The following is a 27,161-nucleotide window of genomic DNA, read 5'->3' on the forward strand; positions in this document are numbered from 1 at the left end:
ACAAAAGCAAAACAGACTTTTGCACGTGTCCTCCACGCGGCGAGAACGGATTGGCTCCCGAGGGACACGCGGAGACCCAGCGTAAGGCGCAGGCTGTGGGCCGGGCCGGGAAGGACGGACCTGCCAGACCTGCTCATCTGCCTGCCGTTCAGTCTCGGGTCAGCCGTCGCTTCTCCGCGACAAGGACGGCCAGGGCATGGAGTCTTTCCCCGGGAGAACAGGTCAGCCTACCAGGGGAGGGCGGGAGGGAGGCTGGGATGGGGTCCCAGAGCCGTCCTCGGGGGGAATGAGGGGTTTCTGCCTCATTACGGGTGGAGGTGCCTGTTTTGTGGGTGAGAGGAGGAAGCAGTTTGTCCCCGTTGGCTTGGTCAAAGGACTCGAACGTTCTCTGGCTGGTGAGTGCCGCCTACCTTGGCAGCACGGGTGGTGATGGATGAAAGACGGCTCTGATGTGGGCTCTTATCTCTACCTTGTTCTCCGGTGAAAGGAGGGAAGGAGGGTTCTTCCAAGCGCAGCTGCCTCTACCGGTGGGGTCGGGACACAGCCAGACATTTCCAGTGGAGCGCTGGGCTGGGCTCTTCGCTGAGCGGTTGCTTAGCTGATGCCTGGTGGCCGTGCGTCTCACCCGTCATGTTTCTGGGTTTATACCGATTTTTCTAAGCTCTCCCGTACTCACTCCCTCCCATTCTGGAGCCCTGCGTGTGCACATGTGCGTGCACATGTGCTTTCTCCTTCCCTCTGCTGCAGGCGAGGGAAGACTGAGCCCTGAGCTATGAGGAGGCACGGGCAGGTCCAGCAGGAGGACGCCCGACTCAGATGCTCAGGGCTCCTATGACCTTGGGTTCCCTCTGGAATGGCTGCAGGGTTAGAGAAGATTTTAGAGTTCAAACTGTGCTGAGAGATCTCTGGGGTAAGTTTCCTTCACTGGTAGGACTAGCCCCTGTTTAAATCAGGACTGAGTTGCAAACCCCCAAAAAACATTTGGGGGAGCTCCTGGGTGGCTCAGTGGGTTGGGCCTCTGCCTTCGGCTCAGGTCATGATCTCAGGATCCTGGGATCGAGTTCCACATCGGGCTCTCTGCTCAGCAGGGAGCCTGCTTCTCCCTCTCTCTGCCTGCCTCTCTGCCTGCTTGTGATCTCTGTCTGTCAAATAAATAAATAAAATCTTAAACAACAACAACAACAAAAACCATTTGGGGTTTTGCCGGAAGCCGCTTCGGTGCACAAAGAACAGCCTGGAGCGGCTGCTGCTCGGTTTCGCCACTGACGCCCGACCCCAGCGTGGCCAGGGGTCCCGGGAGCCGGCCCAGTTGGTTGGGGTGTAGAAAGCCCCCAAGAGACCCCTGTCTTCGGCTGCCCCGGTGAGACAGCGGGTAGCAGGGGCTGACCTGACTGTCTGCGTTCACCGCGATGGGGCGGGAGTCTATGAAAAGTCAGGTGTTCTCGGACCTGCTGCGGGAGTCCTGCGGAGATGGGGGCCAGATCGGAAATGCAGCGGACCCAGGGCTCACCACGCAGTGAGGAGTGCAGCCTGGGCATCTGCTTTTTCCCACCCCAGCGTGGTCCCCCCCTCCTCTGCTGAGCTTTCTCTAGTGCAAGTCCTCGGGAGTTCTGGGTGCTTTCTTCAGCTCTGCGGACGTCCGAGGTTTCTCTCTCTCGAGATGAGCAACTAGTGGGGCAAGTCCTCGAGACCCTCCCCCTGGTTCTGTGATGGGGGCTGGGGAGTCGCTGGGTCCTGCGCCCCCTGTACCAGCCCATCGGCCTCAGGGTTCATTTACTATTTTTCAGAGTGTTTGGCAGAAAGTGTTTACTTTTCCACCTTTCCTCATTTTGTGGCTGTTTATTATTTATGTGTTTGTTTACAATCTGTACTTCGGGAGGGGCGGGGGCAGAGATTCTGCTCCATTGGGTACCTTTACCATCTGGACTGATTTTATATGTGGAATTGGACCCAGAGTCTGAGCCGGACGCGGTGGGAGGCAGCTGTCCCCGTGCCAAATGTCACCAGTTCATCAAAGACACCTTCACGCATGTGGAGGAGTGCTCCTGGGGCGCAGGGCCGCGGAGGGGTACACGGATGCCGGAATGAGCGAGAGCAGGGGATGGAAAGGCAGAGGCCAGGAGGCAAGGTCGGGGGCGAGGGCGGAGCTTGGCTGGAGGCCCCAGATGGCCAGGACACCTGCAGGCCCAGCTCAGACTACCAGAAAGCAGGCCAGCTCCCCAGGAGACTCCACACCACCCACCCTCCTCTGCATCCTAGCTGGGAGGGGGCCAGAGGGAAGCAGGGTGTGGTTACCAGCAGCTTTGGGAACTTTTCGTTAAAAAAAAAAAAACCAAAATAATATTAAACGTAATTCGTGTACCACACAATTCACTGATTTAAGGGGTGCGGTTTATGGCTTTTAGTAGATTCGAGGGTATGAGCAACCATCGCAGTCCGGTGGGCCCACGACGTGGTGGGTAGCTATGCCACGGTTCACCACCCGGTTCCTTCTAGGAACCTGCTTCTAAGCCCTGAGGAAGTGTCTGTAGTTACTGAGCAAACCAGAGGTCAAAGATCTGTCAAGTGATTTCCTGGATCGGAACTTGCCTTATTATTTTTTTTTTTTTCCTCCTCATTGCATTAGTCTTTAGGGCCTGAACTTTGAATTCTGGAGCAGCTCGGGGCTGGAGAGGGCAGGAAGCCCACCTTGGCGCTGGTTTGGCTGGCTATTCCCGCCCGGCCCGACCCTGCCCTGCAGCCTACAGGGAAAGGAACGGGAGGCGGCAGCAGAGCCACAGCTGGCCACAGAGGGGCACCACAGCTGGCCACGGAAGGGGCTCCAGATCCCAACCCACCGTGAGGAGCTGCTGGAACACAAGAGTGAGCATTTCTCAGTGAGCACTTTCTGTAGCCTGGGTTCCTCGGACGGATTGGGGGGGTGGGTGCGTTCGTGGAGATGAGATCTTCCCACCACCGTTTCCCATTTTCCTGAATTTACACCGGTTGGTTTGCTCTGGCTTTCCAGCATTTTTAGTGGACAGACCTCTTCCGGAGGCATTTGACTCCAGCCACTCCAGCTTGTTATTCCAAAGGAAAAGAACCAAATGCCAGGAATTCAGGGGTCTGAGAGAAATGTCCCCATCTGTGCCCAAAGACCTCACCACAGCACCGAGGGGGTTGGAGGAAAAGTATGCTAATGCTGGCCACGGGGGCATCAGCAGAAGTCAACTGTGGCTTGTTCGTATCATTGAATCAAGCACGAGTTAAAAAAGGGAGGAGAGTTTGTAAGCGGCTAAACCTCGGGGGGACACGTGGAGTGTAGAGCAGTGCCCAGCATGACACTGTTATAGAAAGTTGGAGTCAACAGGAAAAACACCATTTATGTTCACCTGCTCTTTGCACAAGGAATCATGTAAAAGTGGGTGTCTGTTTGCAGACACACCCACACGTGGGACATGGCCCGGCAGCTCCCTCTGGGCACAGGGCGAGGGCCAGGCTGCAGCTAGCAGGACTGAGCCCACTCTAACGATGCATTCCCTTAATGAGGAACCTTCTGCTGAGTCTGAATGATGGGCACACAGATATGTTGCCTGTTTGTGGGACTTTTTAAATAGCTTGAACTAGGGGCGTCTGTGTGGCTCGGTGGGTTAAGCCTCCCGCTCTTGATTTCAGCTCAGGTCGTGATCTCAGGATTGCGAGATCGAGCCCGGAGTCAGGCTCCGCGCTGGGCTCTCTCTTGATGCCTTAAAATAAACAAAACCAAAACAGAAACAAGAAAAATATGCTCAAACCAGCCCAGGATTTAAAAGCATTTTAGAACTGTTCAGATGGAAAATGTTCTAATGACCCTGTGCCAGGGCCGGGAGGGAAGAGAGAGACTTAGCGAGGGGCTCGTTGCAAAGCTGGAGGCACCGGGGTGAGCTCTGTGGGCGGCAGGCTGGGTGGTGCCCTCCCAGGTCCTCCCGACAGAAGGTCTTGGATTTTAGGTCAGTTGCATCAACACCCCCTGCCCCAGAGCGGCTGGTCAGGTACTTGGAGGGTGAGCTGCTCCGTGATCTCTACCCAGACAGACCAAGAGCCTGTGGCCCCAGCCAGAGAGTCCGCCCAGGCCCACTGCAGCCGAGCCCCTCCGGAGACCTGCCAGCCGAGAGGTGGCGGCCCGTATTACTTACTCGGAGTCCTTGGTTTTTGTTCTAAATTGTTTTCTAGTACACTCTTGCCAAGTGTCACTCCCTAGCACGTGCCCTGAGCGTCTCAGGACGGGTGTCCTGGAATCACGTCAAATAAAAGCAGTGGACTTTCCGTGCACACACGCCTCCCCCCAGCCCGCTTCCCTCCTGTCCCCCCCACTCCCTCACCGTGGCCTGTGGGCGCCTCCTCTGGTTGCCGGGGGGCTGGATGAGCCATCCAAACCCCCACGTTTGTTCCAGGCAGTGGCCCTGAAGCTTCTGCTGTCCTCAGCCCTAAGGAGCCGTTGTAGACGTTTCCTCCCTCGCCGTGCTCCCGTGAGCTCGTCATATCACAGGTGTGCTGAATGTGTTCTTGCACAGCTGAGCTTTGTACGTGTAAGGGTAAGAGTTTCGGGGGGCTCTATCACCCCAGTTGAGAATGGTTGTTCTGGACCAAGCTTGTAAATCAGCTCCCCAAGGCCAAGGGCAGTTTCCCAGGCTTCAAAGGCAAATTCAGTGTCCCAACGCCCAGAGAAACAAGTTCTTGTTCTTCTCCGGAGAAAGGAATTGATGTGAAATCAGCAAGAGGGAGGGCTAATCAGCGCCCCGGCTCAGGTCACAGGGCACCAGGGCCAGGAAGGCATCACCGTCCTCTCCAGACCGGTCACTACCCTCCCCGCCCGCCGGTGACCTGGGGCGAGGGGGTTGGATTGGAAAGGCCCCCGGGGGCCTGGAGGCCGTGGCGCCGGGTCCAGCCGTCCACAGCCGCCCTCTCCTTCCAGCGTTCCTGGCCTTGGGGCCATGGCGGTGCTGCGCCGGACGGAGTCCACGCTGACCGCGCTGGACGAGGACGCGCTGTGGGAGCTACTGGAGAGCCACCGCCACAAGATCGTGCGCAGCATCTGCCCCAGCCGCCTCACCCCCTACCTGCGCCAGGCCAAGGTGCTGGACCAGCTGGACGAGGAGGAGGTGCTCCACGGCCCCAGGTTCACCAACACCGTCATGAGAGTCGGTGAGGACCCCCGGGCTCACACCGCCCCCTCGGCCCCTCCCCGCCACGCCAGCTCCACACGGGCTGTGCCACGAAGCCTGGGGCCCGGCAGGGAGTGCAGGACTTTAAGGACCCACGTTCCAGGCATGGGGACCCTGTAGGGCCTTCCCAGAGCTGCCGTAACAGGCGACCAGCCCGGGGTGGCTTAGACCAGCGGAGACGTATTGGCTCATAGTTTGGGATCCAGGTGTGGGCTCTAGGGGCATGTCCCTGCCTGTGCCTTCCTGGTGGCCCGAGCTGGCCCTCGGCTTGTGGTCATGTCCCTCGAGGGTCTGCCTCTGTCCTCACATGGTCTTCTCTGTGTCTCCTCTTCTGTCTCATGGGTGCACTTGCTATTGGATTCAGTGGATTCAGGACCCCCCCACCCCGATAATCCAGGATGATCTCATCCGCAAAGACCCTTTTCCAGATTAGCTGCCATTGGCAGGTTCCAGGTGGAGGTTCCTTTGTGGTGGGGGGGGGGGGCACAACTCAACCCACTCCAGATGTCTTCGGAGCCCGTTCTGAGAGTCTGACTAGCTATGTTCATTCATTGAAAACCAAGGAAGCTGATAGCCTCACCCTGTCGGAATCGTAGGAGACTGGATGCGACAGTTGATACGTTGATAAGACGCTCACCTCCAAGCCGCGGCCGTAGGAAGCAGGCAGTGAAGTGGTCGCTATGAACATGATTCTGTTTCTGCCTGATGTGTAGGAATCTCAGATCCAGGAGAAAGGAATCCAAGCCGCCAAGCTGGGCTGAGAGCCCTGGGATCCGGGAGGTGGGCTCGCTGGGCCTCGGCCCCTGGGGCACTGTCCTTTGCCTCTTTCGTCCCATGGGATTTGTACACAGTGTTCGCGCATGTCCACCAACGCGGCTGGGAGGTCTTCAGAGCAAAGATCACCTTTTTCCTTCTTTTATGGCCAGCTCTTGGCACTTGGGTTATAGTAGCTTCTCAAGGACTCCGAGCCTGGCCCTTCTGGAGACCGGCTGCGACACGTCCGTTAAAGGACCCAGAAGAGCGATGAGGGCACCCGCCCTCGGGGATCCCGGAAAACTGCTGTCACCTCCTGATCCCTGGATGTGCGAGGATTTCCTCCCCCACCGCATCCTGCATCCCAAGGGAAACCCACCCAGAGCCTCATGACCTGACACCATTCTCTCACCCAAGGGCACTTGCTGGATTTGCTGAAGACGCGAGGGAAGAACGGAGCCATTGCCTTCCTGGAGAGCCTGAAGTTCCACAACCCGGACATCTACACCCTGGTCACCGGGCTGCAGCCCAAGGTGGACTTCAGCAACTTCAGTGGTGAGGGCTGGGTCGTGGGGGTGGGGGTCCTGGGCACAGGCTTCTTTGGAGCCTCTGGGTCCTAGTGCCCGCATGCTCTTGCTTCTCCTGCTAACCCCCCAGCCCTCCGGGGGTGAGGACACCCCCAATAACCATGTGTGGGTGGCAGGAGAAGGAACCCGTGGCCTCTGGATCTAAAAGAAAAGCTCTTGGGGTGCCTGGGTGGCTCAATTGCTTAAGCATCTGCTTTCGGCTCAAGTCATGGTCTTAGGGTCCTGGGGTCGAGCCCTGCATCAGGATCCCATTCAGTGAGGAGTCTGCTTCTCCCTCTCCCCACTGCGCACTCGCTCTCTCTCTCTCATAAAATAAATAAAATCTTGAAAAGGAAAGATCTGTCCCTACTTATGCAGTAGCAACAGGAACTCCGCTTGGGGCAGAGAGTCTGTCCCCAGGAGATGCAGGGAGAGGGCAAGGACGGCCTTTCCCTAGAAACGCTCCTGAGAGGGCCTTCGCCTCGGCTGTGTGCTTATGTGGAGGGGACAGCCAGGTCCTGGGGTGGCTTCTGCTGGGAGAGGCCCCTGCCGAAGGGGAGAGGAGTGGAGAACGCAGCCCTCCGCACCTTTGATCAGCTGGAGGAGCGAAGATCGAGCCGACCTGAAGGGAAACGAGGCCATTTCTGTTCACTGAGTGATTTCAGGCTTCCGTGCAGGAGTTATAGAAAGACTTTGGTGTGCAAAGGGCAGGACCAGCATCACTCAAAACTGGAGGAGAAAACCTTTCTGCCTGTTTGGTACCGTAGACCATGGTGACGTTAGTTAGAGTTCTGTTGTATGGATTTTTATCCCTTGTTATGTCTCTCGTAGTGTGACACAGAGAACATCTGGCAGGAGCACACCTTAGCTGACGGGGAGCTGGGTCTACACAGCAGGGTCCCCTGGGGAGGCTCAAGGGGGTAATCCTGGTTCCACAGTCCCCAGTCATGCTATTTATATAACCAAAATTGAGCCCAGTTGAGCCCGGAAGTTTCTTTTCTTTTTTTTTTTTTTTAAGATTTTATTTATTTATTTGACAGACAGAGATCACAAGTAGGCAGAGAGGCAGGCAGAGAGAGAGGAGGAAGAAGGCTCCCTGCTGAGCAGATGTGGGTGATGTGCCTGATGCGGGGCTCGATCCCAGGACCCTGGGATCATGACCTGAGCCGAAGGCAGAGGCTTTAACCCACTGAGCCACCCAGGCGCCCTGAGCCCAGAAGTTCCTAAGGAGACCCACAGATTAGGGTCGGGGGGCTCCTGCTTGAGGGTCTGGGCAGAGGTAGCAAAGCCCCTGGTGGCCGAGGAGGGAGGCTCGATGGCCCACCCGCCCCTTGTCCGCAGGGCTCATGGAGACGTCCAAGCTGACCGAGTGCCTGGCCGGGGCCATCAGCAGCCTGCAGGAGGAGCTGAGCCAGGAGAAGGGGCAGAAGGAGGCCCTGCTGCGGCGTTGCCAGCAGCTCCAGGAGCACCTGGGCCAGGCCGAGGCCCGCGTCCAGAGCCTGGGCCAGATGGAGGCCGACCACGACCGCATGAAGCGCGAGGTCAGCGCCCACTTCCACGAGGTGCTAAAGCTCAAGGACGAGATGCTCGGTCTGTCCCTGCACTACAGCAACGCGCTGCGGGAGAAGGAGCTGGCCGCCACGCGCTGCCGAAGCCTGCAGGAGGAGGTGCGGGCGCGGCCCCTCTCCCCGCCCCCCTGCGGCCCCCACCCCTGCTGGGGGGAGGAGCCTTTAATCTGCCCCCCTCCTCCGCTCGTGTGTCTGTCGTGGCACGGGCACGTGGAATCCCATTTCCAGTAGTCTGTAACACTACTGTCCCGAAGGGGTTTCCTCAGATGGTCCCAGATTTGGCCAGGGGGAGTCCCTTGAATGTCCTCTGTGTCCTGTGGCACGGCCCCTCGTTTTCTGAGCGCAGACTCCCTTGCGGTATGGCGAGAGTTCCCAGGATCGTCTTGTCCCCACCCTGCCCCAGTGCTGGGCTCAGCCGTTTCCCTGAAGGGCCCTGGATTCTTGCAGAGACCAAGATCGGGGCCCTGGGGGTGCTCACTGCTCCTGGGGTGTCTTTGCTCCTTGGCCCTTTCAGCAGACGGAGCTAGGAAACGTGCACGTAAACACGCCCGTGCACAGACACGCACAGATATGCATACAGACTTACGCGTGCAAGGATGCGTGTCCACAGACACACGTGTATCTTAGAAACCGTGCGGTCACACCCACCTCTAATTCCGGCCCGTCCCCAGGGTGTGTCCCTGCCTCCCCCATTCCATCCTTGGGAGCCTTCCACAGTGAGAATCCCCCCACCCACACGAGCGCTCACCTGCTCCATCCACGGAAAACACGTCCGGCATCAAACAGAGCTTCGGAGAGGAGCCGAGGGTTTGTCGTTCAGGACCTGCTATGGCTGGAGGCTCTCCGTCCCTCTGCCTCCCTCTCCCTCCCATCGCTGTGGCCCCAGTGTTTGAAATAAGGTTCATTTGCTCGGTTTATTTTCAGTTTTAGCCCCGCACCCAGCCCCGCGCCGGTCCCAATGAGTTAGTTAGTATATGGAGTCTAACTCGCTCTGACGCAGACGGCCCCCAGCAGCAGCTGTGCAGTTGCTTATGGAAAATTTGCTACGGCGATGTCGGGAGGGAAAAAGCCCAAGTGGAAAGGTTCTTCCTTCTCCTCTTGACCCCAGAGCGAGCGCTGCCTCCACCCTGACACCCAGACTTTCTGGGTTTGTCTCTTGGGGAAAGTCCCCTCCCCCCCAGGGGCACCACACCCTCCTGGGGGCGCGAGAGGCCAGGCCCTGGGTTCCAGGTCTGAGTTTCTCTTGGGGCGCTATCCTGCAGGGTGGCAGGGTGGAGGCCCTCAGGCCCTGGCCACGTAGCTTCCAGGGGACCCCAGCCCTGGACACACCGCCCGCGGGGCTGGGGGTGGCCCACATTTGCTCGGGATTGCAAGTGCGTCTGCATAGACCAGGCATCTCTGCTCCGTCTGACTCGATTTCCTCTTTCTTCTCACGTCCTGCTTTCCACGAATCCCGAGTCCCTTCATGCCACGTACTCAGCAGAATGTGGGAAGGCGGGGAAGCCAGGGAACGTGCTGGAAGAGGCTCGCTCACTGGTCACTCACCACCCACCGGCTGCTGGGACTCGAAGTTTCGAGAGAGGGATTTCCCGGGCTGATTTCCAGAGAGCTGATTTCCGGGGCTCCTTCCTCTGTCCCCGGGGCCCCACCCCTGTGATTAAATGGCTTGCCTCATCTAAAAAATAAAGCTAGAAATGCCTTTCTCCCCCGCAGGAGCTGGAACTATTCACCAGGTAGAACTCCTTCATGGAGTTTGAAATCCGGGGGAGGGGCCCCCTGAGGGATGAAAAGCGTCCTCCCGGGGGAGAAAGGCTGAGAGACGCACAGGCCCCCCGGGCGGGTGGAGAACCAGCCTTGACGCTGCCCTCCCTCCGGCCTCCTCCCGGCAGCTCTACCTGACCAAGCAGGAGCTGCAGCGCGAGAAGATGTCTTCCTGCCACGCGCGGGAATTGCACGAGCGGTCCCTGCAGATGGCGGGGGACCCGGAGCCCGGGGACAAGGAGCTGAGCCGCCTGAAGGAGGAGAATGAGAAACTCCGGTCGCTGACGTTCAGTCTGGTGGGTCTCACGCCTTTCCCTGGCCACTGGCGGGGGCTCCCGCAGGCTGGGACGGGGGGGGCGGGTGGTTCTCACAGGTGGTCCCTGGAGGGGTGGCTGAGGCCGGGAGGCCGTCCTGGGACACCGTACATGTCCCTTCCTGTGCCTGCCCGGCCCCGAGCGTGGGCAGGGTGAACAGCCATGGGGCTGCCTAGCAATGCCCCCCTCGGCCCAGCTGCTGGAGGGAATTAGGCTGATTGTAAATGGCGGGATCTGGGGGTGGGGGGGCACCGTTCTGCCTGCAGAATAGTCTGTCCCGTGCCGTCCCGCCCACGCACGCTGGGGAAGGAAGTGGCGGAACTGGGTGACACCAACTTCTGGAATTACGCAAACTCCCGCCTCCCCTCGCGGATTCCCTTCGATCAAGACAACGTCTATAGAGCTGTTCCGTCCAGTGAACAGACATTCCCTGGGTGCGGGGTGGGCCTCGGCAGCTGGTCACGGAGCCTGGACGGTGCCACCGTTCCTAAGCCCTTTCCTGAGAAGCGGGCAAGAGAGGGAATGGCCTGTCCCCTGGTGGGTCCTCCGTGGGAGACCGTGCTGGTGGCTTTGTGGACAGAGCACCCTGACGCGGCCCAGCGGGGGGGCCCCCCGCCGACAGACTTCCAGTTCACTTTCTGTCCCCAGCCCAGAGAAACAGAAGCAAAACACACATTTCCCATTTCGATTGTCGACCCTGCGTCTTGTCCTGCCTCGTGTGCGTGTGCGGGGATGAGCCTGAATCCATTCGTGCGCCCACCCCGAAATTTCCTGCTGCCTATTCTCAGGGCAGAATGAAGGGGCGCTTCCCAGGGGCGGGGCCTTCAGGAGGCCGGGGCCCCTGGGCCGACCTCCCTTTGTCGCAGGTGGAGAAGGACATCCTGGAGCAGGACCTGGATGCGGCCCTGGAGAGCAGGCAGGAGCTGGTGGACCGCATCCACTCTCTGAGGGAGCGGGCCGTGGCCGCCGAGAGGCAGCGCAAGCAGGTGACGCCGGCAGGTGGCCGCGACAGGGCAGGGCAGGGGCGGGGAGGTCAGGCTCTCGCGAACGCTCATCCCTCGTGAGAGCTTTGTGGAGCGCGGACTCACGGCCCCAGGCTAGCGGTCCCATCTGGTTTGTGGGTGCTTAGGAAAGGATCAGACCCACGAGCAACAAAACTCAGGGTGCTTTCCAGTGGGGCGGGTGTTACTTCATGGCTACGACAGGCCAGGGGAGGATCGGGAGGAAGGAGACGGTGGGAGAGAGTGAGGCAGCAATGAGACGTGATTCACGCCTTTTGGGACATGGGATGGACAACACGTGGTTCTACCTGCCGCGTCCACGTGCGTTCTGATAACTGAGTCCAGGTGTAACCAGCATGGCAAGCCCGCAGAGGCACCCTGAGATTTAGCACTTAAGGAACGAGCAGGAAGTCACCCATATCAGCTCCCGAACCACCCCCTCTGCCCCGACCACCCCCACCCCCCTGCACCCCCCCCTCCCCCACCGCTGGCCTGCATGGGCTGTGTTTGTCCCCGGCCAGTACTGGGAAGAGAAGGAGCAGACCCTGCTTCAGTTCCAGAGGACGAAGGTGGACTGTGACATCTACAAGGAGAAGGTGAACGCCCTGCAGGGCCAGCTCCAGCAGCTGCAGAAGGAGAGAGACCAGGTGCCTGGCTGGGGGAGGGCCCTGGGGCACTGCCGGGCGGGGACAGGATGTGCCACCCGGCCCAGGCTCCTCGAGGAGCTGGCTGGGGTCATGGGGCGCCCCGCACCCACCCATGGCAGCCGGTTCCAGATTCCCAGCTCCCTCGGTGCCATCCTCCCTCCTTTCCTGTCGGGCTCGCAGGCCTACTCCGCCCGGGACGCCGCCCAGATGGAGATTTCTCAGAACCTGACGGAGAAGGACGCCCTCCGCAGGGAAGTGTTTGAGCTGACGGACCAGGTCTGTGAACTGCGCCAGCAGCTCCGCAGGCCTGCCGAGTCCCCACAGGGGGTGAGTGCTTCCCTCCCACCCCACGGGGAGACCGGGCTGGGTGGGAGACGGGTCCCCGGCCACGTGCGCCCCGGCTGGGACATCGGGCACGCTGGCTCTCATGGGCGAACCTCGTTACCAAATCACTGAAGACACAACTGGGTGAGTTGAGCCTGTGTCTGCCTCCGGTGGTGGTCTACACACGCCATGGGACCGGTAGCTGGTGGAAGATTCTGGAACCTGTAACATATGGTGTTCCACGAAGAAAGAGAGCATATGAAACTGGGCCAGGCGGCAGCCACTCGCTTTTGTAGCTGATGCTTTCCCGAGATGTTTGCAAGTCCGATGGCCATTGCAAGTCCAATGGTTAAGAGCTGACACCAGGCACGAAGGGAGCTATGTTCCCCAAGAGCTAAAACGATTACAAAACCTCCAGTTACGGTCTGTCAGCAGCTCCAGCTCCAGGCACCGGGGTGGGGGGGGTGTGTGTGTGAGAGACCCTGCAGGGGGTTGGGACCTCCCTGAGGCGGAGCCACACCCCCCTCTTCCTGGGTGGGGAACCCCCACCCGATGCTTTTACCTCCAGAAATTAGTTTCCAAGGATTTGCATGCTACTTCTAAGAAGACCATGTATTTCACATTGTAATACATGTGGTCATACGGGGTTCTTCAAAGTTGCAAAATCTTATATTTATACAAGCTGTAGGACTTCATCTTCCCCTGCCCATGAGCAGTAGGTACTTTAAATTTTCTTCCTCCACCCTCCTCACATCTACCGTGTCCCCCAAAATATATATGGATGGATGGATGTATTACATCCATCCATCCATATATATATAATCCATATACATGTACGAAATAGAAACACGTATGTATTATATATAAGTATAAAAATGTGTATGTATCATATATATAAATTATATATATTTATGTACGTGTTAAAACAAGGTCGACAGCAAGGTGCCAACTGCCCCGTCTTTGGGTGCGGAGGACGGGAGAGTTTTCCTTCCCTCTCGGCTCAGTTCTGTTTGCCCCCAGTGTTCCGTGTGGTTAAGTCTGTGATACGCGTCCTGGCCATTACTTGTATAATCTGTAAGAAGCAACATATAATCTGCAACAGAGACCAAAGAGCATTCACCAGGCTGGTGGCTGTCCTCGGGGCTTGGCTCCTGCAGGGCTGGGGGTCCCGTGCTCCGAGGAGGGGACATGAGCAGGGGAGGCTGCCTGGAGCGGGGAGGGGGGAGGTGGAGGCAAGAGGGAGGTAGCTTTGCTGGAAACCCCTGAGAGGAAACTTGCCTGAACTGAGCAGCCGGGGCCCGGTCTCGGGCAGCCTAAGCAGGAAGCCGGCGCCAGGGAGCCAGGTCCGAAGGCGAAGCAGCCGCTTGTGCGCATGTTCGCCATCTGCCCGCGGGACGACAGTGACGACAGCGGTCCCAGCTCCACTGAGGTAGGGCGGGTGCCTCCTCCTCTCCTGGGTCAAGCCAGCTGCGCCCTCCCCTAGCGGGATAGACGGAGGCCTGGCACACAGCAGGGGCTGAAGGCGTCCTTGTGACGTGGCCGCAGGCCTGTGTTCAGATGTGCGCTGCGCACCCGACTCGCTCCACACGTGGCCCTCGCCAGCCGGGGACTGGGCCTCTCTGGGCCTCGGTGGCTTTGCACGTGGAGTGGGACCATGCTACCCACCGCATAGATTTGTGCATCCGCACTGAGCAAAATGCAGGAGGGGTCCAGCTAGTGTGACCCAGCTCCGTGCTACGTCCTTCTCACATCCTCTGCCCTGACAGGGACCATGGTTTATTAAGGTTTTGCCCCTCACCCAGTGGAGCAGCAGGGAGGGGGTGAGCAGGGTCCCCCGGGAGCCCCGTGCTGACCTCTGCCCTGTCCTCCAGTCTCAGCTCTGCTCTGACCTGAACGCCACGTGCACCCGTGAGCTGGTGGACAGCTTCCGCTCCAGCAGCCCCCTGCCTCCCAGTGCGCAGTCCCTGTACAAGCGGGTGGCAGAGGACTTCCGGGAAGACCCCTGGTCTCTCAGGTAATGGATTGGCCACGGGGTTCAGACGGCACGGGCCCCGGCGGCTCCCCGGGATATGGGCTGAGGGCAGGTCAGGGGCGTCTGAGCCGGGAGCCAGCGGCACCGCCTGAGCTGTCGTTTTCCCGTGCTTTCCAGTGGTTTCCTGGAAATCCGGCAGGTGGACCGGGGACCCTCCCGGGGGGTGAAGGCAGGGGATGCCGACCTGGATTATGAGATTGTAGACGGAGCAGGTGAGTGCACCCCACCCGGGCCTCCGCAGCCATACCCTCGCCCCCGGGCTGGGCCGGCTGAGCAGGAGGAGGAGTGAGAACAGGGGTCTCCAGGGAGGCCAGTGAGACAAGCCAGTGCCTCTCCAGAGGCTGGGCTGAGGAAACGAGCTTCCCTGCTGCCCTGCCCTGGGCCTCTGGGAAATCCCGAGTACCTGGTCATTCAAGCCCATGCCCGGTTTTACCGGACGTCCTTTCTCTCTCTCACCTGGAAGCCAAGGGAGCTGTGCTCATCTTCCCATCCCGCTCAGCAATAAAGGCTCAGACAGCCCCGGACACACGTTCCTTCTTTCGGTCCCTCTATCTCTCGGTCCCTCTCTGCTCTGGTCTGGGGACACTCGGGTTTCCCAGGGACATCAGAAGGCAGCGGGATTTCATACCCCCACCCCCACCCCGGAAGAGGCACCTGTTGGGAGCATCTCTCTTCCCAGCGGTGGCACCTGAGACCCCCCCCCCACTTCTCCCGCGGCTCATTTCTCGTATTTGTGACTTGACCGATCTCCTCTCCTTCTCTACCATGGGCCCCACTCGGACAGCCTCTCCCCTTTTCCACCCTGCACACTTGCCCCCCGCCGTCGGCCTGGGGCACCGCAGGCGCTTAGCACCCGGTCCTAATTCCCTGCGATGGCCACCAAGGGGCGCACAGGCGTCCTGCGGTTCCGAGCGGCCGCTCCTCGGGGCAGGCGGGGTCCGGGGCTCCCCGCGGGTCACGTGGCCAGAATCCCCGCCCAAGCGGCATGGTTGGGGTCTGTGGAACCGCGGGCAGCGGGCGGCACCCCCCGGGCGTCTGCGTCCTGGATGCGCCGCTCCTTGCGTCCCTCTGCCGCAGCTCCGGGTAGCGTCCCGGTTTCCCCCGTGCAGTGGCGTCCGCCCCGCGGGAGGGTCCGTTTTCCGGGGACTCGGGGTGGGACTCGGTGTGACCGGAGCGGTCCCGCCGTGCGCTCGGTCCCGCCGGTGCGCTCGGTCCCGCCGGTGCGCTCCGTCCCGCCGGTGCGCTCGGTCCCGCCGGTGCGCTCGGTCCCGGCGTGCGCTCGGTCCCGCCGTACGCGGGGCGCAAGGAGCCGGCAGAAACGCGCCCCGTTATGCCGGGTTTGATCCTTTCACGTTTTGTTCTAAGCACCCAGCGCTCGTCACAAGCCACCCTCAGTCCCCGTCCCCTGTGTCCCACACCCCCGCACCCAGAGCGGAGTCTTAATGGAGCCAGAAAGCCAGACCCGAGGTGCCCTACCCTGTAAACGCGGGGGAGTCACTCCGCTGTCGCGTGAGGACACACTAGGCCACACCCCACTCCTGTCCGAGGGGAAGATGACATCAGGGTTCCCAGCAGTGAGGAAGGGGAGAGGCGGGGCGGTCCGGCCTCAGCAGGAGACGGGCCCGCGGGGTGCCGCCCAGGGCCGGGGTGCGGGACCAGGTTGCCCCAGTAAGCAAAGCTCCGTCGGGAGGGGTGAGCCCGGGGGCGGGCCTGGCCTGTGTCTGAGCCCGGCCCTTCCGTACAGACCTTCCTGAGTGTGAGAGCAGCCTGCAGCCCAGCGCCGGGGCTCTCCCCGCCTCATCCAGGTGAGCGGTGGGAGGGGCCGGGCCGGCGGGTGGGAGGGGCCCGGGCTGGCAGGTGGCGGAGCAGAGTGAGGGCTGTGTCCTACCACCACTGGGAGGTGACAGCCCCTCCGAGGATGAGGTCATGGCTGTGGGTGTGTGTATGTGAGAATTCAGAAGGCTGGGGCCAGCGGCGTTGGGGCCTGGCCCGACCGACCCCTCCGGTGACTGGTGGGCCCTGTCACCTCCCGTCCTGCAGCAGCGTCCCGGTGCGGAGGAGGCCTGCCCGCAAGATCCTGAGCCAGGTCACCGTGCTGGCCTTCCAGGGGGACGCGTTGCTGGAGCAGATAAGCGTCATTGGTGGCAACCACAAGGGCATCTTCATTCACCGGGTCACCCCTGGCTCTCCAGCAGATGAGATGGCCTTGCGCCCGGGCACCCAGATCATGATGGTGAGTGTGTCCCTCCACCCCCCGCGAACCCCCCCCTCGCCCCCTCTGGGGGGGGGCGGGTCAGAAGCTGCAGCTCTGCCTTGACAAGGACACGTTGTCTGCGGGCTGAGGTCACACTCACTCAGAAGCTAGCTCCAGCTGACTCCCACCGCATCCCTGCCCCGTCTGGATCCCCAACGTTCTCAAACTGGGGTGGGTGAGCCCGAGAGCTGCTGTGGGGCTGGGCCAGCGGCCATCAGAGAAGGTTTCTGGCTGCCGCAGCACTGACCAGGGATCTTTTGATACAGCTACAGCCCTGTTCTTTCTTTCTGGGCCGACCATGCCGTGTGTATGTCGTAAAACACACAGCCATCATGCACACTTCATCTCGTTGGGGGCATTTAAAAAAAATTCTTTATTGCGAAATATTCACTAAACTGCAAAACCCAAAAATGTACTGTTTGACTAATGATTATCAAGTGAATGTGTGAGCAGGGAGGTGACTTCGATGTGGCCCAAAAGCAGAGAACAGTGTTCCTGAGGCTGGCTCCCCCCGGAGGAGCCTGGGCTGCAGCAGGGACGGCATGGGGTGGAGACGAGCACTGAGAAGGGCGGGCGGCAGGCACCTTTGCTCTTGGGCCCTGGGCCCCCGGCTTCTCCCTCACCGCTAACAGGCTACGTTGTGGCTAAAGCAGCCTTTAGGATGTCTGGCGAGACAGTCTTGATACCTTAATATATTTTATTATTATTTACTTTAAAGTTTTTAATTCCAGTTAGTGAACATATAGAGTTATATTGGTCTCCAGTGTACAACAGAGCAGCTCAACACTTCCCGTAATCACCCGCTGCGCTTCCCAAGTCCCGAATCCCCATCACCTGTTTCATCCAACCCCCACCACCTCCCCTCTGTAACGATCAGTGGGTTCTCTAGAGTTAAGGGTTGGTTTCACTCTCTCTCTCCTTTTTTCCCTTTGCTGCTCTGTTTTGTTTCTTAAAGTCCACATATGAGTGAGATCATATAATTGTCTTTCTCTGAGTGACTTATCTCACTCAGCATAATACCCTCTAGTTCCAGCCACGTTGTTGCAAATGGCAAGATTTCATTCTTTTTGATGTCTGCGTAGTATTCCATCGTGTGTGTGTGTGTGTGTATGTGTGTGTGTGTGTGTGTGTGTAAACTGTATCTTCTTTATCCACTCATCTGTCCATGGACATCTCAGCTCTTTCTGTAGTTCGGCTGTTGCAGACATTGCTGCTATGAACATTCGGGTGCACGTGCCCCTTCGGATCACTACGTTTATATCTTTAGGGTAAATACCCAGTAGTGTGATTGCTGGGTTGTAGGGCAGCTCTATTTTCAGCTTTCCGAGGACCCTCCATGCTGCTTTCCAGAGTGGCTGCCCCAGCTTGCATTCCCACCAGCAGTGGAGGAGGGTTCCCCTTTCTCCGCATCCTCGCCAGCATCTGTCGTTTCCTGACTTGTTAATTTTAGCCGTTCTGACTGGCGTGAGGTGGTATCTCATTGTGGTTTTGATTTGTATTTCCCTGATGCCGAGTGATGCTGAGCACTTTCTCATGTGTCTGTTGGCCATCTGGATGTCTTCATTGGAGGGATGTCTGTTCATGTCTTCTGCCCATTTCTTTCCTTCTGTCCATTTTTAACTTGATTATTTGTTTTTTGGGTGTCGGGTTCTGTAACTTCTTTATGTATTTTGGACAATGACCCTTATCAGCCATGTCATTCGCGAGTATCTTCTCCCACTCCAAAGGCTGCCTTTTAGTTTTGTTGACTGTTTCTTTCACTGTGCAGAAGCTTTTTGTTTTGATGAAGTCCCTTGTCTCTGGCTACGTGTCCAGTAGGTTGCTGGAGCCAAGGTCAAAGAAATTACGGCCTGTGTTCTCCTCTGGGATTTTTATGGTCTCAGGTCTCACATTTAGGTCTTTCATCCATTTTGAGTTTGCTTTTCTGTATGGTGTAAGAAACTGGTCTAGTTTCAGTCTTTTGCACATAATAATATCTCTCCAGTTTTCCCAACACCATTTGTTGAAGAGGCTGTCTTTTTTCCATCGGACATTCTTTCCTGCTTTGTCGAAGATTAGTTGAGCATAGAGTTGAGGGTCGATTTCTGGGCTCTCTGTTCTGTTCCATTGATCTATGTTTTTGTGCTGGTGCCATGCTGTCTTGACAATGACAGCTTTGTAACAGAGCTTGACGTCTGGAATTGTGATGCCGCCAACTTTGGTCTTCTTTTTCAACATTCCTCTGGCTATCGGGGTCTTCTGTGGTTCCATACAACCTTAGGACTGTTTGTTCCAGCTCTGTGAAAAATGCTGGTGTTATTTTGATAGGGATTGCATTAAATGTGTAGATTGCTCTGGGAAGTAGAGACATTTTAACAATATTTGTTCTATTAATCCGTGTACTTAACATGTCTTTCCATATTTCTGTGTCGTCTTCAGTATCTTTCATCAGTGTTTTTCTTTTGTTGTTGTTGTTGTTTTTTAAGATTTTATTTATTCATTCAACAGAGAGAGAGAGACTGAGCATAAACAGGGAAAGCAGCAGGCAGAGAGGGAGGGGGAAGCAGACTCCCCGCTGAGCAGAGAGCCCGATGCAGGGCTCGATCCCAGGACCCTGGGATCATGACCTGAGCCAAAGGCAGACGCTTCACCCACTGAGCCACCCAGGTGCCCCTCATGTTTTGTAGTTTTCAGAGGACAGATCTCTTTACTTCTTTGGTTAGGTTTATTCTTAGGTATCTTGTGGTTTTTGGTGTAGTTGTAAATGGGATTGTTTCCTTGATTTCTCGCTTTACTGCTTCATTATTGGTGTATCGAAGTGCAGCAGATACCTGTACGTTGATCTTGGGTCCTGCAACATTACTGAATCCGTAGATCAGTTCTAGCAGGTTTTTGGTGGCGTCTTTTGGGTTTTCTGTATAGAGTATCACGTCATCTGCAAATAATGAAAGTTTTATTGCTTTCTTAACAATCTGGATGCCGTTTACTTCTTTTTGCTGTCTGATTGCGGTAGCTGAAGTATTTTTTTTCATTATAAAAGTATATACTCTTCTTTTTTTTTTAAGGTTTTTTAAAAAATTTATTTATTTGACAGAGGTCACAAGTAGGCAGAGAGGCAGGCAGGGCAGGGCGGGTGGGGGGGGAAGCAGGCTCCCTGCTGAGCAGAGAGCCCGATGCAGGGCTCAATCCCAGGACCCTGGGATCGTGACCTGAGCTGAAGGCAGACGCTTTAACCCACTGAGCCACCCATGCGCCCTGAAAAATATATACTCTTCTAAACTTGAAACAACCCAGGGTTGGGAGAACGAGTGGGGTGGACAGCAAGAACCCTATGCCCGTGGGCTTTCACCACTAGGGCAGTGGGGGTAGGGCGGGGGGAGGGATGTTGCTCACCGTCCTGCAGGGCCCAGGGCCAACCCCACAGCACAGAACAGTGACCTCACATGTCAATAGTCCCAAGCTGAGAGCCCCTGACCTGAAATGCTCTAGGCTTGACTCTGTCTTGAGAAGCGGAAACTCAGCCCTCGTGGTTGTCTGTTGATGGAAGGGGCTGGTGCTTGACTCTCGGGACGGGAATGAGTGTCGCTGGAGGAGTCCGAGGTCTTGAAGCAGGGCCTGTGGCAAGGGCTCTGGTGGGTGCCAGCGGCTGGCCGGGAAGGGTGAGCGGGTCCTACTGCAGAGTACAGAATCTGGGTCGAAAGAGGCCGACACTGGTTTGCTCTCAGGTGGATTACGAAGCAACAGAGCCCTCGTTCAAGGCCACCTTGGAGGACACCACTCTGGAGCAGGCTGTCGGACTCCTGCAGAGGGTCAACGGCTTCTGCTGCCTGTCTGTGAAGGTCAACATGGAGGGTACACACTCCCCCCCGCGCCCAGCCCGCGAGGCCACCACCTGAGACCCGAGCCCCCGGCAGCGTGCACCCCAGAACTAGACTGTGCCCCAAGTGTGCAGAGGGCTGCGGGGCAGCTGGGGGTCCCCTTCCTGCCCACTGGCTGCTGCACCGGGGATGGCTCCCAAGACTCTGGGGGAGGCTCCTTCCTTCTCTCCTGCTTTCAGATTCCAGAACTTTCCCCAAGGGGGATCATGGCCCTGGGGTTATCTCTGACCAGGTTATAGGAGGTTGGTCCAGGACCTGGAGGCCAACGTGGTGACCTCGGGGGACTCGTTCTACATCCGGGTGAACCTGGCCATGGAGGCGCGTGCGGAGGGGGAGCTACAGGTGCGATGCAGCGACGTCCTGCACGTCAGCGACACCCTGTTCCAGGGCCGCGGCTGCTGGCACGCCCACCGCGTGGGGCCCTACAGCACGAAGGGTGTGGAGCACGGCACCATCCCCAACTACGCCCGGTGAGCCGCGGTGGCGCGCCCCAACACCTCCCCCTCCCCAGGTAGTGCCAGGGGTGCGGCCACTGGCTCCCTGTGGGTGACCCCTCCTGCCCAAGAGGAGAGGGTGGGCACGACCAGACACCCTGAAGAGGGATCCCCGGTGGGTCACCCCCAATATCACCGTGTAGGTGGGATTTCTTTGTGCAAAGGGATGCCCCTTGGTCCTAGACCGTTCTAGAGCATCGGGGACCAGCATGACATCTGGGGCTGGCTCGCTCGGACACGGGGGCCCATCTGGGCACAGCAGGACGTTGAGCTGCATCAACCTGCTAAACAAGCAGCCCCTCTGCCCCCTAGACAATTCAAAACGTCTCCAGACGTTGCACAGCATCCCGTAAGGGTTGGGTGACCACCATCCTGCTGTGTCCGGGACTATTTTGGTTACAGCCGGGAAAGTCCCATGTCCTGGGAGCCTCTGTGTCCAGAGCCAGCCGGGACAGTGGGCCGCCCTCCCTGGGAGCAGCAGCAGCCCTGTGGAGAACTGTGCTCCCGATCCCCCCCAGCGCACAGAGCAGGGCAGGGCGCCCTGCCCAGCTCCCCGAAGCCACGTCCCTCTCGGTGGCGGCAGGCTGGCTGCTTCGAGGTTCCAAAGCGTGGCCCACACCCACGCTCCCACGGAGTCAGCTGGGTCCTAACCAGAGCAATTCCATTGGCAGCTGGAGTTTTCTAAACGCCCCAGGGGATCCTAGTGGGCTCCCCGCCCCCAGGGTGCAGACAGGGGCCGGGGCCGCAGGGGTGTGTTTGGGGGTGCTGGGCGGGGCCCTCCTTGCCCTGGGTCAGGGCTGGCCTCCTCTGCGCAGGGCTCAGCAGCTGCTCATCGCCCTCATCCAGGACATGGCTCAGCAAAGCAGCGCCGGCCGCAAGGTGCGCTGGGAGACCCGGCAGCCTGGATCCCGGACACAGGGCCGCGCCACGGGGGGGCTGCCTCTCTATCCTGGCCTCCTTCCTCCTGGCTCACATCATCTGGGGGGCGGGGGGGCTCCTGCCTGGTGGGTCCTGACCCTGTCTGGGGTCAGCTGGAAGAGGGGCAAGTGATGGCCTGGGGGCCCAGGGCCAGGGCCTATAAGCTGCTGACCCCACGGGTGCGACCTGGTGTGTCTGTCCCCGGTGGTCCCTCCAGGCTTTCACTGGGGCCACACACCACACCCGGCCTGCAGGCTCCTCTGTGGGCACAGATCCGTCCTCTGGGCTGTCTGTGTCCCACTCCCAGGTCGCCCCGTTTACCCGTCCATCTGCACCCCATCCCAGTCCCTCTGAAGTCCCGACACGGAACATTCAGCCGTCCCCGAGCAGGACGCTAGGGCAGCTTCCCTGGATGGGGGCAGGGCTAGGCCGGGGGGGCCCCTGGTGTTCCCTCCCGCTTTATGCAGCCTGCCCTCTTTGGATGCCGTGCTCAGGGGGTGCCCTGCTCGGGGGCTCTGCCTGAGGACCCCATCCTGCCTCCCTTTAGCTCCCACCCTCCGGCATGGGGCTGAGCCTCCTGGCTGTTCAGTGAGCACAGCCTGGTGGTCCAGGGACCAGCCTGGATTTGGCAGTGGGCCAGGATGCGGATGGCTTGGACGCCTGCTTGTCTCTCTTCCCTCCTCCAGCAGTCTTCCGGGGGACCCCAGAAGCTGGTCCGCATCGTCAGCGTGGACAGAACCAAGGCCAGCCCTCTGCGCTCATCCTTCGATGGGGCCCTGTGGGAGCCCAGCAAGCTGGAAGGTGAGGCCAGTGGTGCAGGCCAAGGGGGCCCTGGATGGCCTCGGTGTGATGGGTGTGGGTATGAGGTCACGACAGGGGTCAGCATGGCATGCACCCCATCGGGTCAAACCCCACAGTGAAGGCAGCGGGAGTGGACCGAGAGTAAGGTGAATTATTTTGAGTTAATTTTCCTCTTTTTGGCAAGTGTTTTGGGTGCATATGACTGATGAAAAGAGAAGTAAACCCTAGAAGAGCAGCCAGCCAGAGTGAGGGAAGGCCTGGGCCTGCAGGGCCGGTGAGGGCGGGGGCCCCGCGGCCGGGGTCTCGCGGCGTGCTGGGAAGGCGGAGAACTGCTTCTCTCTCTCCCCACTGTGGGCCCAGGGAGCTGAGCCTGGAGAGACCTCCACAGTCAGCCACGGGGTGTGGGACGTGCATGTCCCTGGGGGGAGCTGAGCCTCTGTTACTGCCCCAAACACACACAGTCCGGCCTGCGGCCTGCGGGGCTGGCAGACAGCATGGTCTGGCACCCGGCCCACTCATGCCTCCTCTCCCCCACAGAGCCCTCCACTGCGTGCTTCTGGGCCGAGAGCTGCTTCACCCTGGTGCCCTACACCCTGGTGCACCCCCACAGGCCCAGCCAGCCCCGGCCCGTGATCTTGGTGCCCAGGGTGGTCGGGAAGATCCTCAGCGAGAAGCTGTGCCTCCTCCAAGGGTTTAAGAAATGCCCAGCAGGTACGGTGTCACCTGGGAGCCCTGCCCGCCCATCGGGTGGCCGGGTAAGGCCTTGGCACAATGCTTGCTTTCTCGGGAGAACAGTGTGGAGGTTCCTGTGCAAGTGTCCTGGGGCTGCCACAGCAAAGAACAGCGGCCTGGGCCACTTGGAACAGCAGAAATCTAGTCCCGAGTGGTGACAGAGCCCAGAAGGCTAAGATCCGGGCATGTCTGTGCTGCCCTCCAGCCCCTCCGCCCCGAGGCTCTCCGGGGGAGTCGCTCCTTTCCTCTTCTGGCTTCCGGTGGTGCCGACAGTCTGGGGGTCCTTGGCTTGTATCCGCATCACTTCTGTCTCGGCCTCCATGTCGCCTGGCCTCCTCCCGTGTCTCTGTGTCTTCACACCGTCTTCTTATAGGGAACCCGTCACGGAATCAGGGTCCGTCTTACTCCCGATGACCTCATCTTCACTCACCACATTCGCAATGACCCTATTTCCAAATACGTCACACTCCAAGGTTCTGGATGGTCATGTGTCTTGGGGGGATGCTATTCAATCCGGGGCAGATCCTGCCGGCAGATGGGGCTTGCATTCAGCTGGGGTAGGACCCCCCAAAGGGCTCCTCACCCGCTCTGCCCCAGAGCTGCTTGTGGAGAGTCACAGAGAGGAACTGGCCATCTGGACTCCTGGATGCCAGGGGACAGGGTCTGAGTGTCTGCACGCAGGAGAGGCGGTTCCGGGGTTGGCGAGCGGGAGCCACTTTGTGGGAGTTTTTGTTCATCAGCTCACACTGGCCAGCCAATGGCGATGGGAGGCCTTGGGTTACCAGCGGAGGGGGAGTGGGGCTCTGTCCAGACCCCACTGGGGTTCACAGAGGGCACAGGGCTGAGTGAGTCCGGCTTGTCTACCATGTGCCAGGTTCCCTGCGGGGAGCTGAAGAGAGGCAGCCGCCTGGAGACGAGACAGGCTGCTGGTTGTTGGCTCCACAAGTGGCCCGCGGAGGGAGACAGGTGCTTTGGAGAAGGCGGGGCAGAGCTCGGCTCTGATGGGCAGGCAGGAGCGGGTGAGGCCGCAGACCAGGCAGCAGTGCGGTGGGCTGCGGCCCCCGGGCCTGGGCTGCTGTGGGTACAGCACAACGGGAGGAAAGGCCTCGGAGAGGAGCTGTCGTGGGCTGGAGTCCCCATGACGGTGGGCGCGGGTCTGACCTAGGAGAACGCGTGCTCAGAACAGAGGCTATCCAGGAAGAAAGGCAAAAGCAGGGTGTGTTTTGACTGTTTTTCTCAGCCTTGGCCCTGACAGTCGCGTGGGGCTGCCTTCCCCTCTGTGGGGGGCCGTCCCGGGCGTTGCAGGACACAGGGCGGCACACTTGGCCTCCACCTAGTAGATACAGCAGCATGCCCCCCAAGTGGTGACAGCCACAAATGTCCCCAGACGTTGTCAAGCGTCCCCTGGGGACATAGCTGCCCGCAGCTGGGAAGCACTGATGTGCGGGCTCATTGCTAGGTGTGAGAAGCTGGATGCGAGCACACCCCGGGAGTGTGCGGGGCTGGGGGTGACAGGGAGGGCTTTTTATCTGTGTCGCTGCTCCCCTCCTTCCTCCCCCGTCCCCCCACGCCCTGGCGTCGACCGAGCTCCTGCTGTGTCTGCTGGTGTGGGGGGCGTGCAGGGCACAGACCCCTCTGAGGGTGAAGGTCCGTCCTGGGAGGCGCGTCGCCTGGAGCTGGCAGGGCCCGTGGGGGTGGGCGCGTTCAGCTTGGGGTTCCCTCACCTCACCTCAGTGTCCCCGTCCACTGTCCCCTTCAGAGTACTTGAGCCAGGAGGAATACAATGCTTCCAGCGAGAGAGGGGACATCATCCAGGAGAGGGGGGCGTCTGGTGGCCGCTACTGGGTGACCCGCCAGGCTGTCGAGTCCCTCATGGAAAAGGTAAGGGGCGGGGCGGGGGCTGCTCTGGGGGTGTGGGACCTCCATCCCCAGAGGACCGTACTGGGATAGGGCAGGAAGGACTGGCCTTGAGATCTGGGGGACGCTGGTCACCAACCTGCTGGCCAGGGACACCCGGTGCTGGTGCTCAGCTCGTCTCTGGCTCGGTGTTCAGAGGGAGGGGTGCAGAAGGGTCCAGCCCCGACCCTGCCCTCTCAGATCCGGGGGACTTGGGGCCAGCCTCTTAATGTCCCCAGGCCTGGCTCCTCGATACAGGAAATGCTGAATAGTATTTGTCAGGTAACGAGTAAGATGAGGGAACAGTCCGTGATTCGAGGCCCACACGAACATGAAAGCTCACTGTGAACCATGCAGCTTTCTGGGACCTAAGAGGGCCAGGCCCAGCTGGGCACCAGAGGCAGACGCCCCCTTCCCAGCCCCCGCCCCAGCAGAGGCTGACAGAGCCTTCTGACCCTGCGGGTTCCGGCCCCTCTCAGTCTCCGTCCACCCCAATGGCTCACAGATGACAAACCAAAGGCACAGACTCTTGGTAGAGCAAGCGCCCTTGGACCCCACAGAGCATCCCTGGGTTATCTCCCCACCGCCCCTCCCGGGTGTGGGCTCCCTTCAAGACCACCGAGACCGAGGACCTTGGCCCATTTCCCCACCGTCCCCCCCAGAACACCCACGCCCTCTTGGACGTCCGGCTGGACAGCATCTGTGCCCTGCACAGGATGGAGATCTTCCCCATCATCATCCACATCCCCATCAACGAGAGAGCAGCAAAGAAACTCAAGTAGGTGTGGCCCCGGGGACTGGCCTGGGGTCTGCACCCGGCGCCACGTGGGGGTGGGGGACTCCAGGAACTCCTGGAGGCATGACAGGGCGGTTCCCCCACATCTTCTGGGACAAAGGACCTACTGCTCTCCCCTCCGGGGACAGCTTGGGGGACGGTGAGGCAAGACGTGGAACCTGCCTTGACTCAGGGCACGTGTCCAGTGGGCTACACGCAGCTGACAGCCCGGCCGCGTGAGGCGAGGACAGGGGCTGGAAACCAGTACTCGGTTTACGACGTCCTGTCGCCCCCTTAAGATTTGTCGATTTGTCGCCTGAGCATGTAAACTAGACCCCGCCCCCCATCACTGCAAGTCACCTGGGGCCGGACTCGTGTCTCCTCTGTGGGGCACTCGGCCCCCAGGAAGGAGGGGTCTGCACGCCGGTCCCCTGGAATTCCGAGCTGGGTCCGCTCCGGGCAGCCAGTGCGCGGCTCTCCCTGAGCGTGTCCCCCGTGTCCGGCCTGTGCAGGAAGGCCCTGCAGCGGCTCGGCACGTCGGAGGAGCAGCTCCTGGAGGCGGGCAGGCAGGAGGAGGCCGCGCTGGACAGAGCGCCCTGTCTGTACCGCAGCCTGGCCCCCGACGGCTGGAGTGACCTGGAGACGCTGCTCGGTTGCGTCCGCTTCGCCATCGGGGACGAGCAGAAGAAGGTCGTGTGGACGGAGCAGAGCCCCCGCTGACGGGGCCGAAGCCCCTTCCAGGGACCGCGGGGACCTCTGAGTCCCTGTGATTTGAGCTCAGCCTCACGGACACAGCCTCGGGCGAGTCTGGGCATCTGGTCCCCTCTCTCGCTGGGGCCCAACCTTGAACCCCACTCTGTGCAGGTCACAGGCATTCGAACCGTCTTCCCACTTTTCTGCCGTCTCCTCCTCCAAGGCTCGGTTGCCGCGTCCGAACCCGAGGCCCCGAGAACACGTCTCCTGCAGACGTGTCCAGAAAACCACCTGTCCGACCCCGATCTCCCCTCTTGCATTTCAGGGCGCCGAAGGGCTCGTTCCCAAGCCACTGAGGCAGGAGGCTGGTAGCCCTGGTGCCCCCGAAGTCACTGGCACCCCTGCCCAGAGCGGAGGCACAGACCCCTGGGGAGGTAATCCCGCTGACTGCCTCAGCGGCCAGAGACCTGCTTCGGGGGCTCAAGTTTGGAGAGTCGTGTCTACCAACTGGGAGATACGGTTTCCCAGTCACGGAAACAGTGTTTTCAGTGGGTTTCTGCCTGGTGGCCACCAGACCCGGTGCGCCCACGGG

At 59.7% G+C, this 27,161-nt stretch overlaps 1 protein-coding gene across 1 annotated transcript; it reads left to right on the forward strand.

The window, feature by feature from the left end:
• Nucleotides 1-2,626: 2,626 nt before the first annotated feature.
• On the forward strand, nucleotides 2,627-26,596 carry CARD14 (caspase recruitment domain family member 14; the record flags this gene model as incomplete). Its single annotated transcript, XM_080825742.1, has 21 exons — nucleotides 2,627-2,862; nucleotides 4,934-5,163; nucleotides 6,354-6,491; nucleotides 7,844-8,169; nucleotides 9,960-10,127; nucleotides 11,012-11,131; nucleotides 11,668-11,793; nucleotides 11,974-12,120; nucleotides 13,430-13,546; nucleotides 13,989-14,131; nucleotides 14,267-14,361; nucleotides 15,894-15,954; nucleotides 16,190-16,382; nucleotides 20,108-20,234; nucleotides 20,493-20,730; nucleotides 21,570-21,633; nucleotides 22,359-22,473; nucleotides 23,011-23,184; nucleotides 24,965-25,086; nucleotides 25,764-25,879; nucleotides 26,389-26,596. Exons 2-21 carry the CDS (start codon nucleotides 4,953-4,955, stop codon nucleotides 26,594-26,596), a joined length of 3,009 nt encoding a protein of 1,002 aa, XP_080681868.1. The 5' UTR covers nucleotides 2,627-2,862; nucleotides 4,934-4,952.
• Between the last annotated feature and the right edge of the window lie 565 nt (nucleotides 26,597-27,161).

The sequence above is a fragment of the Martes martes genome, assembly GCF_963455335.1.
Source record: "Martes martes genome assembly, chromosome: 16".
In the NCBI taxonomy this organism is placed as follows: Eukaryota; Metazoa; Chordata; class Mammalia; order Carnivora; family Mustelidae; genus Martes; species Martes martes.